Source organism: Balaenoptera ricei, chromosome 20, assembly GCF_028023285.1.
Source record: "Balaenoptera ricei isolate mBalRic1 chromosome 20, mBalRic1.hap2, whole genome shotgun sequence".
NCBI classification, from domain to species: Eukaryota; Metazoa; Chordata; class Mammalia; order Artiodactyla; family Balaenopteridae; genus Balaenoptera; species Balaenoptera ricei.
Window position 1 is genome coordinate 6,903,399 of NC_082658.1, and position 19,735 is coordinate 6,923,133.

General features: G+C 59.2%; 1 protein-coding gene across 1 annotated transcript; it reads left to right on the forward strand.

Annotated features, from left to right (window-relative positions):
* The first annotated feature begins 600 nt into the window (after positions 1–600).
* On the forward strand, positions 601–18,249 carry NHERF1 (NHERF family PDZ scaffold protein 1). The gene is made up of 6 exons (XM_059907597.1): positions 601–1,274; positions 11,930–12,091; positions 13,454–13,607; positions 15,875–15,915; positions 17,057–17,146; positions 17,359–18,249. The coding sequence occupies exons 1-6, from the start codon at positions 813–815 to the stop codon at positions 17,554–17,556; spliced, it is 1,107 nt and encodes a 368-aa protein (XP_059763580.1). The 5' UTR covers positions 601–812; the 3' UTR covers positions 17,557–18,249.
* The last annotated feature ends 1,486 nt before the right edge of the window (positions 18,250–19,735 follow it).

Consider the following 19,735-nt stretch of genomic DNA (forward strand, 5'->3'; position numbering starts at 1 on the left):
ATCAGAGCCCACACCCCTATTAGCAGTTTCTGGGACAAAGCAAAGTGGCCCCACAAATGGGAAAATCTCGTTATTCAAACTCTGTTTGGGTGGGCGGTGGACCTCGTTCTTATTCCTAAGACCGCTCGCAGCACCGGAGCGGGATTGATTTTCCTGGCAACAGTCGCCCCAACCCCCACCCCCACCCCCAACTGGAGTTGCACACTTTGGCTGAAGGCTGTTGAAATGTTAGGGTCCTTTACCCGAGGGTTGGCTCTCAATCCCCGACGCAGGTGGAGGGAAATCAGAACAGATCCTGCGGGCCGCTCTGCCCAGTACCAGGAACTCGCCCCCGCCCCCGGGGCTCAACTCCAGCCACTTGGTAACAGACACTTCCACTTCCTGAGCCCTCTTTCTTCTCCCGCCGCGGGGCGCCGCGCTCTGAGAGCAGAAACTCACCCTTGCGCGCTCCCATTGGCCGGTGTCGTTCACCCTGCCAGAGCGCCCCCTCTCCGTGGTGTCTGATTGGCCCCGCGGTGGTCCACACCCTCCGCGCGGCCCCGCCCCCCGGAATAAGCAGCCTGGGCGGGCTCTGGAACGCTCAGACGCCGCGCACGGCGGGGATTGGTCCGTGAGCTTCTGCTTCGGCTCCTCGCAGTTCGCCTCCGCCGCTCCCAGGACACCTGCTCGCTCGGCCAGTCCGGCGGCGCGGGGTTTCCCTGCCGCTCTCGCTCTCGTCTCCCGGCCCGCAGGTTGAGAAGAAGGGGTGGGCCGTCCCGTCTCCGGACCCCGACCGGACGCCTCTTCGCGCCGCTGAGCCGTTGCAGGGCGAGATGAGCACGGACGCGGCGGCCGGGGCGCCTCTGCCCCGGCTCTGCTGCCTGGAGAAGGGTCCGAACGGCTACGGCTTCCACCTGCACGGGGAAAAGGGCAAGGTAGGCCAGTTCATCCGGCTGGTGGAGCCCGGCTCTCCGGCCGAGAAGTCGGGACTGCTGGCCGGAGACCGGCTAGTGGAGGTGAATGGCGAGAACGTGGAGAAAGAGACCCACCAGCAGGTGGTGAGCCGCATCCGTGCCGCACTCAACTCCGTGCGCCTGCTGGTGGTCGACCCCGAGACCGACGAGCGGCTGCAGAAGTTGGGCGTCCAGGTCCGGGAGGAGATGCTGCGCCCCCAGGAAGGATCCGGGCAGGCCGAGCCGCCGGCCGCCGCCGAGGAGCAGGGGGCTGGCGGCGAAAATGAGCCGCCCGCCGCCGCGCCGGAGCCGCACGAGGCCGAGAAGAGCCATCAGGAGCGGGTAAGTGCGGGCCCGGGCCGGACGGCGAGGCTGGAACCGGGTGAGAGGGAGAATAGTCAAGAGACCCAGGCGCCCCGGACGCCCAGCCCTGCTGCCGCCTTGTCTTTCTGAAACTGGATCCTCACAGGGGAGACTGCTTCTGCCCGCCGACCGGGCGAACTGGCAGTTACAGCCTTGAGGCTGCGTCCCGCGACCCCTACTCCCTCTCCCCAGACTGGGCTGGGACCCTGAGCGCCTTTGGGAGTGAGAGTGAGGGTGGGCGGCTCCAGGGAGCCCAGTCGCCTTTTCCTCGACTCTGCTGGTGGTGTCTGCTCCAGTCCCTTGGGACTCCCAATCCCCCCCCTCCTGGTGCAAGTGACCAGCTTCCTCCACGGCCCCTGGGGGTGGTAAATGAAGCTGGGGTGAAGCTAGAGCGGCCCCGACTTCAGAAAGCTAGAGGAATAACTACGCTCTGTCTGTGTGGAGCTGCAGCGCTGGGAGGGGAGGGGAGGGGAGGGGAGGGGGGCGCACGCTGGGTTCTCAGGCACTTCCCCCCTTCCGCACAGCCCGCTGGCTGGCGTGTGTATCATTAACTTCAGCCTGGCTGGACTTCATCCTCCTGAAGTCCGGTGTGACTTCTAAGAAAGAAGCTCCACCGTCCCAAGGCGATGAATGGGGGTGGGGCTCAGGGACGAGGCGCAGAGGCGTCTGGTCTGGGGGATGGTGGCAGCTCTGCCACCCAGGGGGATTTATGATTCTCAGGAATGTGAGGAGTAAGCGCTGGCTTGTATCTGGGAGCGGGAGGGAAGACCTTGGAGGAGGAGGAACGGCGGCCGGAGTGGTCCAGCGTTCCTGGGCTGTGCAGCGGACAGCAGGTCACCACGGGCAGGTGGCCTTGCCCTGGCATCAGCTGTCTCACTCCAGTCCCTGGACAGCAAGCAGGCTGGTTGCTTTCTGCCCACGTTTGGGTTTCCTCTCATGACCCCAGTTTGGATCGGCCGTAGGAGGGGCGGAGGCAAAAGGGAAGTTGTACTGAGCCTTCTGTTTCCCGGAGAGTGAAGGGGGAGGCCTCAGGGTGAGGTTGTGGGGAGCAGGGCCAGGGCCTCCCCTGGGCCCGTTTGGCTTCACCAGCTCTCCACCTGCTGGCAGGGGTGTCCATGGTGCCAGTAGGAGCCTCCCTTGACAGAGAAAGGGCACAGTTCAGCATTTAAGGGTAGAAGGTGGAGCCGGAGCGGGCCAACTGGTTTGGTGGAGGTGAAGTCACCAGGAGCCCTGTTCAGCCAGAGCTGGGTGCCACAAACGCCAGGGCCACCAGGCTCCTGCTTCCTGCCACTGCCAAGCTGGCATTGGCAAGGGTGGGGGTGGGGTCGGAGCACCCCTGGCAGGGGTTTGACACTGAGGAGTTGGAACCCATGACCTGTGGTCCCAGGCAGAAATCCAATTTGAACTTTGTGCCGAGGGCATCGATTTACCATTCCTTTTTTTTTTTTGGACTTTGGCACTGGCACAAGTAACCCGCCACCTCACCCGGCCCCCCAGATTGCAGTCATGTTCAGCTCCTCCCGGTGCCCTTTTGGTTTTGCTGCTGGGTGCAGGAGAGCCTGCGGGGAGCTGGGGGGCGCAGAGGCCAGAACGGAGGCTTGACCTAGCACACGTGCTCCCCACCAGGCCATCTGAGAAGCCGCAGAGGTTGGCTTCTGCCCCCTGGGCGAGCACAGAATGGGGTTGCCCCATGTAGTGGTGTGACACCTGCATTTGTGTGTATGCTTTGTTGGGCCAGTGGAAGGGAATAGAACCCTCCAGCCAGTCCCGGGGACACCATCACCAGGCCTCTTGGGGTTTCAGGTCAACGAGCAAGTCAGAACTTCTCTGAGCCTTGGTTCTCCCATCAATAAAATGAGGGCATTGGATTCCCAGTGACACCTGCCTTCTCTAGAATTTTACAAATAATGGAAAGTACTTGAGCCCCTAGTGGGTGCTGGACTGAGCATCTTGTACGCCCAGGCATTTGAATCCCAGCTGTGAGCGGGGTCTCTCTTAGCCTCTGCATAGCCGCCGAGCAGCGTTAAGTCCTTCTGGTAGGAGGTTCCCATGAAATCTGGTACGGTGGGCCTGCAGATGACCTGCCCTGTCCTTGCAAAAAAAGAAAAAAAAAAAGTTAATAGACATCATAAGAGTTAATTGTTCCCCGAAAAGACAAGGGACGTCTATATAAGGGATATACCCAGCGTTTGAATGTTACTGATTAGTTTGCGTCTGAATTCGTTTGCAAAGTGGGGGCTGTTAATGACATCTCCGTTAGTTCTCAGAAGTGAAAAAGGTGTTAGTGGGAAAGTGTCATGCAGAGTGGGTGGCGGGTGACATCTCACTGGGAAGAGCGGCCTGGGTCGAGAACGATACAGGGCAGAGGGCAAGGGGTGCCCGTAGTACTGATCTCAGAGGAGGTGGCGGGGCGCTTCCAGCTCGGCCCACCTCCACCCACGGGGAGGGAGGGGCAACAGCACCCCTGCTCACGGCCCCCCCGCAGTCACAGGATGAGGCCTAAGTCCTTGAGCGGGGCAGCCAGCCCGGGTCCCACAGCGGGGGCTGGGCAGGCCTGAGCCAGCTCAGCTGTACTCGCTGGGCCACCTCGAGCCAAGTTTCTCTAAGCTTCCATTTCCTCTTGTGTAAATTGGGGGTGACAGCAGCGGCGGCCTCGTGGGGTTGGCGGGGTTACATGAGGATGCCTGTTGAGCCAGTAGCTCAGAGCCTCCACGGAGTAAGTGCTCGGTGAACGTTGGTTGCTGGGATCTGAATTAATACATATTTCACAGTGATGATTACACGCCCACCCAGGGGGCAGCTAGCCCTGGATCTGCCTCTCCCGTTGGGCACGTGCAGCCGTGGCCAAGCCTAGCATCCGAAAGTGCTCCATCTGGGGTCGCCATCACTGAAGAATCAGCCCATCACAATCTGGCAGCCTTCTCTCGCCACCGCCCCTCTTGTCCCCAGCAGCCCACCAAACCACTCCGAGGGTCCGAATTCCCTCCCAGCATGCCATGTGCTTTGTTTGAGCCTTCGCGCCTGATATTTGCACGTGGGAACCCTCAGTCCCCTTGCGCGCCAAGCACGCTCCCCAAGACCACTCGCCTCCCAGGAAACCTTTCCTCCACCCCGCAGGCATCATGAACTCTTCCCTCACCTCCTGTTCCCTGTCCTTCCACCTTTTCTCACACTGAACACTGAACACGTAATATCTGAATCATCTGTTCATATCTCCTCCACCAGCCCATGCTGAGTCCGAAGGGCAACAGCTGTGGCTTATTTATGTTTATATCCCCAGCACTGTCCCAAGCACTGAGCAGGGAGGGGCTCAATAAATAATTTTTGCATGAATGAATGAGTGCGAAACAGCCATGGGGGACCTTTGTCCTAATTCATCTCAGCCCAACCCACCTGGGTCTGTTCATGCCTCGAGAGCACACCCGGAGATTGGAATTCCAGATAGAGCTTACTTGCTCCTTTTTCTTGCCTACTAGCAGCTTCCATTTTAAAACTAGAGAGCCAAAAGTCTGTGAATCCCAGCCCCGTTGCCCTCTGGCTCTGGCACCCTGATTGTTCAGCGTTCCCCACGAGCCTCAGCTTCTACCTCTGTGAAATGGGGACCCCGACCCCACCCTGCAGGGTTGTGGGAGAGATTTGACGAGATGATGCGGAAGGTGTGTGTAAGTGCCCAGCGTGGGGTGGGTTCCCGCCACACCTGACCTTGATCCCAGAGGTACCCCAGGTGGCAAAGTCGGGGGTGGGCACAATTAGCTGGCAGCCTCCAACCTCTTTCCCATGTTCCCATTTCACACGGACCGAGTTGGAGTCTGCGAGGGCAGAGCAGGGCTTGAGCTGCAGGATGTTTGGATTGGAAATGGACAGGGTGTGACGGCTTGTGTGCTGGTTCCTCCTCTTAAGCCACATACTTGGGATTTCTTTCTCCCCTGGGATAGCCCCTGGTTCTGACCTTCTGGTTCCTGTTTAATCCTGGAGATGATTCTCTTGGAAAGAGAAAGGGGCTTTTTTCTCAAGGAACCCCATCATGTCTCAATGGGGGGGCCCTTCTCTTCCTCCCCAGGCTTCCCATCCTATGGATCCCTGAGGAGGTGGGGGAGCGCTTAGGAATTAGGGGAAGAAGGGGCCTGGCCAAGGTCCTGAGGCTGCTGTGAGCCTCTTACAGAGAGAAACCAGAGCTCTAGACCCCAATAATGGGAGCTACTCTAAGCCTACTAGTTGCCCGGCCCTGTGCCCTAAAGATGGTGATACACACTTCATTGATTTTTTTTTTTTCTTCCCTCACCACAACCCTGCAAATCAGGTATTATTTTCTCCATTTTGTAAGTTGATAAATAATAAGTAAACGGTAGTTATTATATGTGTCTGGCAATGTGCTGTGTACTAAACATGCCTTATCTCAGTTAATCCACATGACCACCCTACAGGGTAGATACTAGCCCCATTGTCCGTATGTGGAGACTGAGGCTCCATCAGTGCAGGGGGTGGCCCCACGGTTCTCAGTAGGGAGCCCTTGCCTTGTAGCAGGGCTGTGTCTGCGAACCCCGCTCACTCTGACTCCAGTGTCTGCACGTCCATCCAGCTTGGGTTGTGCTTAAGGGCCTGACCCTCCAGCTGGGTGTCTCTGCCCATCACATTCTGGGCCACACCAGGGCCATCACAGCAGCATAAATTCAGGCTGCTGGAACCAGCTCCCTGCAAGGATCCAGGGCTCCCAGGTGCTTCTGTTCCCCAGGGGACACCATCAGGAAAAGTTGTCAGCCCTGATGGAAGGCCTCGGTCCAGAAGGGGCGGGCTCCAGGCCCCATCCCTTCTCACATGATGGGCCCAGCCGGGAGTCTGGTGACCAAGTCTCTACCCTCATCCCCAGGGCCTGAGAACTGTCCTTGCTGGCTCTGGGGTTCCCCTGTAGCACAAAGGACTCCCCCCGAGAGGCTGACCTTGACTGTTGGCCTTGGCCTTCCTCCTCCACCCCTCAGGGTAGGACAGTTCACCACGTCCCCTGACCCCAGACCATGTTTAGCTTCCTGCGCCCTGAAAAGGACAAGTGGTTGCGGATGCCCCGAGGCCTGGGTTCTAGTGCCGCAAGGCAGGGGGACTGAGGCCGGAGCTCTGACTTTCCAGGGACAAAGGCTCCAGCCTCTCCCTGTGCTTGTTATAAGGTCGCGATGCCCAGTTGAAACAGCAAAGGCCATGGGGATGTAGGGGACAGCCTAATAGTTGAGAGTGAGACCTCTAGGGTCTGTATGGGCCTTTTTGGCAGCCACTGGCCACATGTGGCTCTTAGCGCTTGAAATGTGCTGGTTGAAATTGAGATGTGCTGTAAGTGAAAAATAAAATGCACACCAGATTTTGAAAACTTAGTACAGAAAAAAGGATGTAAAATATCCCATTAATAACTTTTAAATAGATTACGTGTTAGAATGATAATATTTTGGATATGTTGTGTTAAATAAGATATTAAAATTGATTTCTCTTGTTTCTTTTTACGTTTTAGTTTGGCTACTAGAAACGTTTAAGTTACCTACGTGACTGGCATTCTGTTTCTATGGGGCAGTGCTGCTCTAGATCTGAGCTCAAAGCCGACCCTCTTCTCCTATCAGCTGTGTGTACTTGAGCAGTTTATGCCACCTGTTTGAACCTGAGTTTCCTCATCTGTGAAGTGAGGGCAATAATACCCTCCTCCCAGAGGGTTACAATTGGGTCCTAACGAGAATATACACTTATAAAGCCCTGGTGCGGTGCTTGGGTGCTTGGCACTTAGTAAGTGCTCACTAAATGGCAGCTGCTTTTTGTTATTTCAATAGAGCCCCGATTTCACAAGCTCCGAGAAGGTCCTTACAGAGCCTCTTGGGACAGCCCACAGGAGTTAAATCCAGCAACTTCTGGAAGGAGGGTGAGGGGCGAGGAGGGATGATGGTAGAGAGCCAGCAGCGGCAGGCGGGCATGGGGCGGCCAGCCTTGATGGTGTCCAGCCAGGCCGCAGCCCAGGTACCAGCCTGCTCCATCCCAGGCTTGCCCAGGCCTGGGGAGAACTGAGCCAAACTCTCCATCGGGTGGGTCTCTGGCCAGCACCAGGAGAAAAGAGCCAGAGGGAGTACCTGGCTCAGGGTCCCTGCGGGGGGGGGGGGGGGCGGGTGTCAGAGAAGCAGCCCCCACTTTATCATCTGGCTCCCTCCTGGATCCCACCCTGCGGGTCTCCGGAGAAGGGCCTTCCCGCTGAGAAACAGCAAGCACAAGATCAAGGCCTAGAGTCGCTCCTTTTTTGCAGAGGGAGGTGTCCAGCATTCCTCAGTGTGCGCAGACCTTGGGCCGGGGTGTCTTCTAGGGAGAAATAAATGAAGCCACATCAGGGCCAGAGATCATGGGTCAGTGACAGCCAAGCCCTTGGTACCTCCCTTTGGGTGAGGAGAGGGTGCCTGCAGTCTGAGCTCCTGGTCACTTCCCAGCCTGCCCTGAGGACAGTGCCCCCATGCCACCCAGTCACACGGCACTCCCAGGCAGAGGCAGCTCGCTCCATCCTGGTTTCCTTGAAGACTTGGCACCACACCCAGGCCTGTGTCTCCAGAGCCCCGCAGAGCAGCCCGGGCTCCATCTCTCCACCTCGCCACCCCTCCTCCCTTGTTGGGGCTGATTCCCCTGCGTGGGGCGGCAGGGTATCATTCTTATCTTATTTGCATAAACAAGAGCCCTGGGCGGGCCGGGCTGGGGGGAAGGGCAGTCTGGGGAGGTGACGAGTCACCTCTGTTGTTCCCCTAGCCACCCCGGTGGTCCTCCTGCCCCTCCAGCCGCCCCTTCTGGGGCCCAGAGCTGGCTGGCCTGTGAGAAGCGGCCTGGCTGTTTCCTATAGCGCCCGTCACCATGGCACCGGCCAGGGAGGGGCTGGGCCCAGTGGGGCGTTGGCCCCCAGCCGCCCTCCCCGGAGGAGCAGGGAGCGGCCCTGGGCCTGCTCCCCAGAGACGGTCACCAGGATTAGGGTATCGACTTTCCCCAGCTTTCCAGGTGGCTGCTGGTGGTGCCTATTGAATTCCGTGCCCAGCGTCCGCTCCCTGGGCTGAGTGGGTGGAGGTGACTGGGCGGCCAGTTGGGGTGGGGCTGAGCTCCCTGGGTGAGGAGGCAAGAACGGAGTGAGCAGCCAGGGCAGGTCTGTGCAAGGCTTGGGACAGCCTGAGACCCGGAGGGTGGGAGAAGCCCCCATGGGAAGAGTCTAGAGGCAGCTCTCCTGACAGGGTCTCTTCTGGAAGGCAGGTCTGGCATTGTCTGGAAGTGAGAGACTCATCCAGCCCCCAGCCGCCCCAGCCCATTTGCACAGCCCGTCGGCCACCATTGCCTCATGGTCTTTCCTCTCACTTCTCTGCCAGTCTCCCCACTGCGCAGATCCTGATTTTTACTTCCGAGCTGTCATCCTCACTGGAAGACCCACCTGAATCTCTGAACACTCTGGGACCATGTTCCCCTCTGGAGCTGCCACCATGGCACAAGTCCTCTCCTGAGCTCCTGGGAGCCACATACCACCCCCAAGATGTCCCAGATGTTCCATTTATTCCCCTTGCCCCAGAGGCAGAACCCAGGCCTTGCCCCAGCTCTGGGGGTGTGGGCCCAGAGCAATGGTGGCCAAGCTCCAGCCAGCACCTGACCCCTCCTTCTCCCCATCTTCTCCTCTCAGTGCTGGGCCTGGAGACCGCACACCCTTAGGGAGCTGCCCCAGGACTCCTGACAGCACCAGCCTCCACCAGGCTGGGATGGGCTCCTTTGATGGGCTGACTCAGCAGCTGGCAATGACACCTCCTGGGGGCAGCTGGGGGAAGGGTGGAGAGCAATGCGCCCCCCCCACCCAGTCCCATGGGAAGGGAGGGAGCCTCTGGGGACTGGGGAAGATGGGAGCTGGGTGGGGCTCTATACTTGTCTGAGCGCTTCAGAAAACGCCTGGGGTTTCCTTGTCCCCTGGCCCAGCCACCCCCAGAAAGCAGCGGAACAGGTCCCAGTGCAGGGGGAAGGGAGCGGCGGGGGCCTGGGCCCTGCAGGTGGGTCTACCATTTCCTGAGATCCTCATGGCTTGGCACCGGCAGAAGGGAGTGAGGTGCATACGACAGGTCACCAGGCAAGGGTCCCCGGGGTGAAAGGTGCTGAGCATCAGTCAGGGAAGCCCACGGCACAGAGACCCATCACGGGGGCAGCCAGGGCCGCCCCGCCAGCCAGGAGGACACCCGAAGCCGCCGGGCCTGCTCACTGCCGTGTCACCCCGCGAGAGGCCGCGAGCCTGAGCCTCGGAAGGAAGCCAGCGGTTTCATCATCTCCTCGCCCCTCCCAGCAGAGGCTGCAACCGGTGTTTGCAACTCCTCAGCTCCAAATGGGCCTCCTCCCAGCCTGGGCTTGGGCCCTTCCAGGGATGGTGGCAGGAGCACAGGTCCCCAGTCAGAGCCCGGGGTGGCGTCCTGGCTCCTCCACCGTGAAGCTCTGACATCAGGCAGTGGGCTTCCTGTCTCAGTTTCCCCATCTCGAGGACAGGGGTTAGGGTTAACCCTCAGCCTACCCCTAACCCGATCTCGAGGGTGGGAGGAAGGCTCTCTGGAGTGAGGGGCGGCGAGGGGAGCAGAGACATCAGAGCTGCCCTCTCCCTTCCCCCTGATTCACCCTCCCCGCTTTCTCAGGGTGACTGCAGAGCGCTGCCCGGCTGGGGCAGAAAGCTGAGCCTGCCCGGTGGTAGCAACTGGTCGGACCTGTTCCTGCTCCCCTGGGCCTGGGGGAGGGCTGTGCTGGCAGCTCCGTGGAGGGATTAGCTTGAGGGGAAAAGAGCCTCACTCCCGGAACCAGATCCCGGTGGGGGGCGGGGGCCGCAGGCTGCGGGAGGTGCTCCCCCCCCCACCCCAGGGGAAGCAGCGGGAGGGGGGCATCAGCAGGCGAGTGGGCCTGCAGTGAGGACCAGAAGGGGGATGAGGAGAACTGGAGAAAAGAGGGTGCCTCCGTGGGCGCCCCCCACTTTTTTATGCTCACTTAACTGTCTCAGCTGTTGTCTGGGGTGAAGTGAGAGCGCACGGGGCCTCTAGCCCAGATTAGGGTAAACCCGGGCCTAACCGTCACCTCACCCCTCCTTCCTGTCCTGTGGGGCCTCTCCACACCCCCTACCAACATCCTGAAACACACAAAGGCCCACCCAGGCATCAAAAGGAAAGCAGAGTCACCCTCCGCTGGCCACCTCCCTACCCCTCCCAGAGCAGAGGGGTGGGGACTGAGTCTTCACTGCAGATGGCAGCTGCTTCCTGGGGCCAGCCAGTTGGGGCAGGAGGCCTGTAAGCCCTCCCCTCCCTCCCCGCCCCTCCCTTGCCTTCTCCTCTCCCAGCTGGGGAGTGAGGTCTCAGAGCTACACGGCACCCCACCCTCAGAATCTCACTTCTCAACTTCTTGTGACTATTCATTAGTATTGATATTAACAACGATGGCAAAGGCCCCCGTGCACAGGGATTTTAGCGTGGTCAGGTGTTCCCACATATGTTAATTACCCCCTGGACCTCCTAGCAACCCTGGCACTAAGAATGGTCTACAAACAAGGAACCCAAGGCTCTGAGAAGGAAATTACTTGCCCCAGGTCACATAGCTCATAAGCAGGAGAAGCTGGAACCTGGGCCAGGGCCCTGACTTCAGCGTTTGCTCCCTGCCTGGCAGCCGGGTGATAACCCAGAGCTAGCAGGCCTGGGAGAAGGGGGAAAGGGACCCCAAGTCAGGCATGGGCTCAGGCCTCTGGCCCCCTCACACTGTATTCCCTCCATCATGTAAACGTACCCTAGGGCTGCAGCTTCTAAGCTAAGCTGCTTAGGCTGGTGAAAACTGTTTTCAGTGGAGGGTCTGAGTGTTTCAGAGCAATCTTCCTGTGCCTTTTCTGTGGGTCCCCCTCTCCAGGCCATGGCCACAGCCACACGGGGCTCCCTTCAGCCCAGCCCTGCTTCTCACTGCTCCCCTCCCCATTCAGGCTCCTTGGGGACCCACATGGTCTTTGGGGTTCTGTTGCTGCCTTTGCCCTCAGCCTTGGTTCTGCTGGTGGGAAGTGCCTGTCCTGTCTGGGACCCCTGGCTGTGCCTCCCTCCGGTCTGTGGTCATCTGGCCCCCAGCTCCCTTTCGGCTGGGCCATTTTGCTTGGTGGGGACGAGACAGGAGTCCGTGTGGGCGAGGAAAGGCTTTACTGTAAACATGCTGACCAGCTTTGAGTAACCAGCTGCCCTGGCTTCCCCCGCTGCAGACAATAGGGTACAAAAGGGCTGGGGGTCCCCAGTCAATGTCCCAGGTACCCAGCCAGGCTGGCAGGGTTGCTACCGCCTGAGAGATGAGGTAGCCATCAAAATAACATGATTACCCTTAGAATGTCAAAAGGGGAGAGACTTGAGCTAATCTGCTCCCACCCCTCATTTGCCAGGAGAGGGAACGGTGGCCTGCCCAGGGTCACCCGGCCGGGTTGCTGCAGTGCGGGGTCTCAGGCCTTCTGAGTCCCAGGCCAGCATTCTCCCTCGTTGCTGCGTAGGGTCTCAGCAAGGTTGCATCCTCCCCCAGTCTTCCTTGGTGGGGAGGTGGGGTCAGGCACGGAGCAGGGAGGGCGGAACCCGGCATGCCGCGGAATGACCGTGGCCCCTCCTTTCTCCCCGCAGCACGAGCTTCGGCCTCGGCTCTGCGCCATGAAGAAGGGCCCCAACGGCTACGGCTTCAACTTGCACAGCGACAAGTCCAAGCCAGGCCAGTTCATCCGGGCAGTGGACCCAGACTCGCCCGCTGAGGCCTCGGGGCTCCGGGCCCAGGACCGCATCGTGGAGGTAACGCTTCTTGGTCTCTTCCCAGGTTCTTCCTTCCTGACTGCGGGAGGCCTCCCCTGCGGCAGGCGTCACATCATTGCTCCTTCATTAGCCCGTGAGGCTCGGGCAGCCCAGAGATACCAGACCGATGGATGGATGGGGGAGGGGGGAGGATGGTGGGTGAGTGGGCAGGAGGGAAGGAGGGAAGGACAAAAGGAAGGAAAGATGGGGGACTTCCCTGGCGGTCCAGCGGTTAGGACTGCACGCTTCCACTCCTGGGGCCCGGGTTCAATCCCTGGTCGGGGAACTGAGATCCACAAGCCATGCGGTGTGGCAAAAAAAAAAAAAAAAGATTAAAAAAAAAAAAAAGGAGGGGCTTCCCTGGTGGCGCAGTGGTTGAGAGTCTGCCTGCCAATGCAGGGGACACGGGTTCGAGCCCTGGTCTGGGAAGATCCCACATGCCGCGGAGCAACTAGGCCCGTGAGCCACAATTACTGAGCTTGCACGTCTGGAGCCTGTGCTCCGCAACAAGAGAGGCCGCGATAGTTAGAGGCCCGCGCACCGCGATGAAGAGTGGCCCCCACTTGCCGCAACTAGAGAAAGCCCTCGCACAGAAACGAAGACCCAACACAGACATAAATAAATAAATAAATAAATAAAATTTAAAAAAAAAAAAAAGGAAGGAAGGAAAGATGGGTGGTGGACGGATGGAGAGATGGACTGACTTCTTTCCTGCCTGGATCTCCCCTGGGCTCTTCGTCTCCGAGCAGACACTCAGCTGTCCACGACTCACCCATCCATCCAGCTAGACGTCTGGGGCCACCGCCAGAACTTCCCGCTGCCCGAGGCCTCCATGCCAGGCACAAGGATGGGGGCGGGAGGATGAAATCCTTCTCCCAAGTGGAGCTGTCAGGCACACTCTTACACTCTTGTGCTACGCTCGTTGGGAGAGGAAATGTGAACCAACTGTCTTGGGGCCGGTCCCAGAATCTCAGTCTTAGAACCTTAGAGCTGGAAGATCAGCTCTCCCAAGACTTCTCATTTTACATGTGAGCAAACCAAGGCCCAGGGAGGGAAGTACCTAGAAAAGCTGGGGCCCAACCCAGGCCTCCCATATCTTTCCCGTCCCATCTCACAGCTGTGTTTGTTCAGTCTTGGCTGGGTATTTTCTTTGGCTTTTCCCACGTGTCCTGCCTCCCCATCTGACCGTCAAGTGGGAGGGTCACTTGGCCTGGTTCAGGACTCCACAGGCAAGGGGGGGTGCTGAGTGTCCCCCAATTGCCAACTGGCCGAGGACAAAGAGGACCCCTTGTACCGCTTCCACCTGCCCCCGCCCACCCCGGAACTGAGGCCTGTGCCAGTAACCCCTGCCCCCGCCCACAGGTGAACGGGGTCTGCGTGGAGGGCAGGCAGCACGGGGACGTGGTATCCGCCATCAAGGCTGGCGGGGACGAGACCAAGCTGCTGGTGGTGGACAAGGAGACCGACGAGTTCTTCAGGAAATGCAAAGTGATCCCGTCTCAGGAGCACCTGTATGGTGAGCTGGGCGGCGCGGCCCGAGGCCCCCACGTCAGGGATGTGGGCCGCTGCTCTAGACTCTACTGTGTCCCAGGGGATGGGAGGCAGACGGTGTAGGTTGGGAGAGAGGGTCAGGGAGAGGACGCCGGCGCTTACGGTGGGTTTCTGAGGATGGCACATGACGGGGGGGAAGCTGGCACGAGGGATGGCGAGATGGAAGAGAGCTGCTGATCCCCAGGCCAAAGCTGCAGCGCTGGAGGGAGGCCTGGGCCCCCACCCCTCTCCCCCCAGTAAGCTCTCAGGGCAGTGCTGATGCAAGGAAAGGGTTAAGTCTGGAGAGGCTTCCAGCCTTAGCTTGGTCAGATCAGAGTCCAATGACAGGGCCCAGTACCTCCCCTTCCCTTCTCTCAGGTTGTCTTGGAAACCCAGGCTCGCTGGCTCTAGAGAGCAGTGGGTCCCTGGGCCCCTGCCCTCCCCATCCCCCGCATCACCCTGCCAAGCCTGGCACCTCCCCCGCCCTAGCCCAAGCCAAATGGGGCAGGGCTGCTGCATCAGGGCAGGGAGGAGTTGAGCAGCGCTCTTCTCCCTGGTCTGGACTTTTCTCCCTGGGAAGACGGCTCCTGGAGGGGTGGGGGGCTGGGTGGTAAATCTTTGGACTTTGCGATGGGTGGGGCCTCCCTGAGGGTCATATTTGTAGCAGATGGGTCCACACAAAGGTCCTGCCACAAACTTAGATCCCCAGCTGGAGGGGCCCAGTGGGTCCTGGGGGTTCCTGGAAGCGGGGATGGGTGAGTTAGAAGTCGCTAGCAGACTCTGGGCATGGGAGGTGGGTACCCCTTTACCCTTGGCTCCCAAGTTCATGGAAACCAGGTAACTCAGATTATCCCCTTTCTCATTAAGGGGGAAACTGAAGCCAAGAGAAGCCCCCAGCCTTGTTCTTGGCAACATGGTGTGGGAAGACTGAAATCAGCTGAAATCTGGATTCCCCTCAGCTGCTCAAATACCTCCCCCAGCCTCCCCCAGCATCCTTCTCCGCCCCCCACCCCCAAGTCATCAACCCTCAGACATTCCTCCCTCCTCTGTCCCCTTCTGGCTGGGTGGGAACGCCCTGGGAACCTCAGTGACTGCAGCCTCTGGCCAGAGGACCTGCACAGGGAGACCTGGGGGTGGGTACCCTCCCCGGGTGACCCTCCTCCCAGCTGGATGTAACTCTCCCCATGGAGAGGAATGCCCCCTCCCAGCGGCTGCCTCCCTACCACAGTGAGACAGCCTGCAGCTCATGGGTGAGGGGCTGCTTGCAGCGGGGTGGGAGTGAGTGTCCCCGTGTCCCAGCAATCCCCTGCCCAGCCACCGTGGGAAGGCTGGGTGAGAGTCAGGTATGCCTGCCTTGTGCCGGGGCCCCGGTCCAGGGGAGGAGAAAGACACACGCTGATCTTAAGCTAAGAGTTCAGAAGAAACCCACCCAGGCTGACCAGTCCCCAGAGATGGAACAGCCCCCCTTGCAGCCAGGTGGGGTGTCTACCCTGAGTGAGCCCAGGGAGGGTGACCCCAGGCCCGGTTTCTCTCCCTCTGACCCCTTCTGCCACCACCAGGTTTCCCATTGGCTGGGGGAGGGCACACGCAGGACTCTGCCCTGAGCCCTCTGGTCCCGTCCCCCCCACCATCCCCACACTGGCCAGTAGGAGTTGGGGTTCTTTTCTTTCAGCTGATGCAGGTACTAATCATAACCAGGGTGTGGTCCCAGTTCTGGTGACGCCACCGTCACCTAGGAAGCATTTGAAAGATATTGATTCCTTGGCCTGTCCCAGACCCACTGAAACAGAAACTCTGATGCCAAAGCCCAGGAATCTGTATTTCTAACAAGCTTCCTGGGTGGCTGGTAGGCAGCCGGCCTGGAATTTCAGCCCCCTCTAGGACAGTGTTTTTTTTCAAACAGCTCCTTACTCATCAGTGGTTCTTGGGATTAATCGAGTAGGCAGAGGCCAGCATCTTTTTTTTTTTAATGAAACTGAATAGAAAATATCAAAAAGCATTGCGATGTAGTAAGGGCAAGTTGTTTTGTTAAACTTTTGTCACACACATGCATAATCTATGTGGGTGCTGGGTTGTCAAAATGTCAAAGGTACTCACAGTGGGTGGCAGTCAAGAGACTTTTAAACACTGACCTTGGGGAACAAGATCTGCTTATCTGCCCAAACCCCACAACTTCCACTGCCTTCCATGCCCCACTCCATCGGCATTCCCCAGAGCCTCTGACTCACCTCCACTCTTTTCTCCTTCGCCTAGGTCCCTTGCCTGAGCCCTTCACCAATGGAGAGATCCAGAAGGTAAAGGCAGACCCCTAATTGCTTCTCTGGCGCTCAGTCCTGGGGTGCAGGAGGAGGTGGGAGGTGGACAGCATCTGGCTCAAGTGGAAACTACGGGTTTCCAGGCTGCTCCCTCCTGAGCCCCAAGCTATGTAACTGCCCGTTTATCCCTCAGCCCCCGCCTGGGGCCAAGGCAGAGGGGAGGGAGAGGGGCCTGGCCGGGCCGTCTGCAGCCCGCCATCCTGGGTGACAAGCTCCGCCTCTAGCTCCCCACCGCACAGAGGAGGCCATTCTTCCCCCTAAGAACAGAGCTGCAGTGTCTGGCCGCGCGCTTCCCGGCCCCTGCTACTTCCAGTCTGGGTTGGAAGAACAAAGCCTCTCCTGCCCAGGCAGAAGGGAAGAGAAGGCAGCGGAGGCTGGGGGAGAGATGGCGGGGCCTGGTGCCAGCTGGGGCCACAGAGGAACCCAGGCAGGAGCTGACACCAAGCCACAGCCCTGGTCAAGGCCTTGGCTCTAGGATGGGCCGACTCACTGTCAGACCACAGAACGGGAGCTCTCTGCAGGGTCTGCTCAAAGGCTTCCCTGTCCCCGGGGGACACAGCAAGGAGCTGGCCCTGGACCACCTGAGCCTTCTGTCACTCTACCTGTGGGTCTAGAACTCTCATCCACCCCCTTCCTTCAAAGCCCTTCTTGGCTGCTTTGGGGTTAAGATTTCAAGAATCCCGGGGTCAAGTCCAAGTAAACAGGCAGATGGGCTGCAGGAGATTCAGGGAGCATCACGGGCGTTCCCCACGCCAAGCAAAGATGCTCCCAGTGTCCCCACACTCCAGGAGGCCCCTCCTGGGTCACCGTCCCAAAAGGCAAGTCAGGCCCAAAGGCTGCATTGGGAGGACTGGGGCGGGTAACTCAGCTAATCCCACGATGGATGGTTCCTCCTGCCTGGGTGGTGGAACCGGGCTACCCTCTGATCCTTGGAAGAATGTGAAAATGTAAATCCTCGAGGGGCCCTGGCAGGCTCAGGCGGTGGGGCTCTGGGGTGGATAGCAAGGGCTTAAGTGGAATTTCTCAGACCAAGGCGCCTGTCTTCCCTGGGAATGCCCTTCCTCTCCCAGGACTGCCCACCCCATGCCCTGCCCACCCACACGCCTCCTCTCTGTGCCAGGAGAACAGTCGTGAAGCCCTGGTGGAGACGGCCTCCGAGAGCCCCAGGCCAACCCTGGCAAGGTCCACCTCCAGTGACACCAGTGAGGAGGTAGGCTGGCCGGCTGGGCGGACGGGGGGTGGCACTGGGTGACAGGAAGTCCGTTCCCAGGCCACACTTGTTCCTGGCACACCAGCCTGTGTGGAGGTCACATGCTGAGCCACGTTCAGTTCTTGTGACCCGGCTTCCCTGGGCACTGCCCGAAGGGAGCCACCTCGCCAAGGCACTAACTCCCGCTCTCTGTCACCCCCTCCTCTTTACAGCTGAATTCCCAAGACAGCCTCAAGAATCAGGACTGCACGGCACCCTCACCTACCTCCTCCTCCTCCTCCTCCGACCCCATCCTGGACTTCAACATCTCCCTGGCCGTGGCCAAAGAGAGGGCCCACCAGAAGCGCAGCAGCAAGCGGGCCCCGCAGATGGACTGGAGCAAGAAAAACGAACTCTTCAGCAACCTCTGAGCGCCCCTCCCACCAGCCACCAGGAAGGCTGGCCAGCCCCACACACACCCCGGCCCGACTCCTTTTCCCTCTTCCCCACTTCCCCCCAAATCGACACACCAATCAGCACCAGCATCTCCTCTCTTGGCAAATCTGACTTTTCTAGAGAACTGTGTTCTTACTTCAGGGAAGGTGACTGTTTTTCTGTCCTGGCCCCAATCAGAAAGCAGACTGTCCCCCACTGGGTGCTTCAGCCTACCAGGTGTCCCGATGCCACCCTCCTGGGACATCACCGGGACCTCCACCGAGCAAGGATCGTGGGACTGGGCTAGAGGTCACCTTCCCACATGACCCCCAGTGATGACTGGGTCCAGGATTGATCAAGGACTCAGATCACAGCAACATCTCGGAGTGGACAGGGGGCCATCATCCTAAGCTGTGGCTTGGGCATCTTATTTTTGTTTGATTTTTTTTTTTTTTTTAAAGAGTGCGGTACCGCACACTTTAGTGGGACTTTCGTTTCCTTGATTAACATGATTTTCCAGGTTGTTGCATCCAGGACATAGCAGCGGCCTTAGCCTAAAACTTTTTTGTTTCTGCTCCCACCCCCCAGAGACCTGGGCAACACGGGGAGGGTTTGGCCACCCGCTGCCCAGCCCTGAGCCAGGCACAGTTGTAAGGAAACGTTATCAAAATTCAACTGGTTTCTCCAAACCGCCTTGGCCTCTGTGTTTTCCTTTGGAGCTCTGTCCATGGGTGTTCCCGGCGTGGCCTCTAGCGGAGAGGGTAGGGAACAGCTGGAGGGAGGGGATGGTCCAGGGTTCCGTGAGCCCGAGCCCGGAGCGGGAGGTGGGGTGGCCTTATCCCGAGGGCCTTGAGCCTGTAGCTGCTGGGTGGCCCCGCTGTGCCCCCGCCCACGCCATGTGTTTGGCTCACTGGGGCTGCCCTAGAGGGACGTTCATCAGGGAAAGTGGGAGCTAAACCCACATGCTCGGAGGGCGCCGAGAAGGCACCTCGGATTCCAGGAGCGTTGAAACTGAATTCACGATGGAGCCAGACTTGGAAAGAGAAGGCTTTTGCCTTTAATCTTTCCACCCACAGCCAGCGAGGTACAGGAGTCCCAGGAGTGGCCTGAGCTGGTCCCAGATACTCTCATCTTCTCTGGCCGTGGACCTGACTGGAGGGACTGGGGGAAATCAAACCTGGCCCACCGAGGCCTGGGACGTGCTTGTGGCAGGTGGCATGGAGGGGACTTTCCAAGAGCAAAATGCCCTGCTCCTCCATAAGAGACCCAGGTCCCTTATACCTCTGGCCCCTGAGGCCACATCCTGGAGATCTGCCAGGGTGGCCTGCCAGGGCCAGGTTCCTGGGCAGGTGCTCAGAAGGAAGGGAAGCTGGCCCTAGGCTATTCTCTACCCAACCAGGAGGCCACTCAGAAGCCAGGTTCCTGGGACTGAGGTGAACAAGTAGGGAGACAGTGAACCAGGGAGGAGACCCCTGGAGCCCCTGGGGTTGAGAGAAGGGCAGGTCACTATCTGGCCATCGCTATCTGACCTGTTAAGGTTTGGATCCCACCATTGTTAAGAGAAACCTTCCAAAACCCTTATCACAACACCACTGGCAGCAGTTAGGCTGGGCCTGGCCTGCCCCCAGCCCGCCCTCTGACCCCTGAAGGAGGCCCCCTGCAGGCTAGCAGGCCTGAGGAGGGGCCCCTCCCTACCTCACCTGCTGGGTGGGGAAGTCCTAAGGACTTTTGACTCTGATTAAGCTGGGGACAGGTGGAAGGAACACGTGGCTCAGAGGGGCTGGGGGCCCCAGCAAGCAAAGTTTGTGTGTTAGCTTCAGGCATGTTTTAGATTCTAGTTTTCCACATGCGTAGTCTGGTGTGAGAGGCCAGGATCAAGAGGCCTGCGAGCTGGGAGTTCTGGCTCTGCCATCAAAAGCTCTGGGGCCTTGGGCGAGTGCCTCAACTTGCCTGGGGCCATTTCCTCCCCTTGAAGACGTCCTAGGTGCCCTCAGGAGTCTCTTCTCCAGTTGTGTTTTGAAACATGCCTGACTTTTCTTGATGGCCACCCCAGATTACGACAGGGCATGAGACGGGGTTAGAAGTCAAAGGGTGTCCCCCCTCGCTCTGAGGTGGGGAGACCTGGCCCGGCTCTGCCTGTTAAGCCCCGGTTGCCAAGCACCTTAATCATCCAAA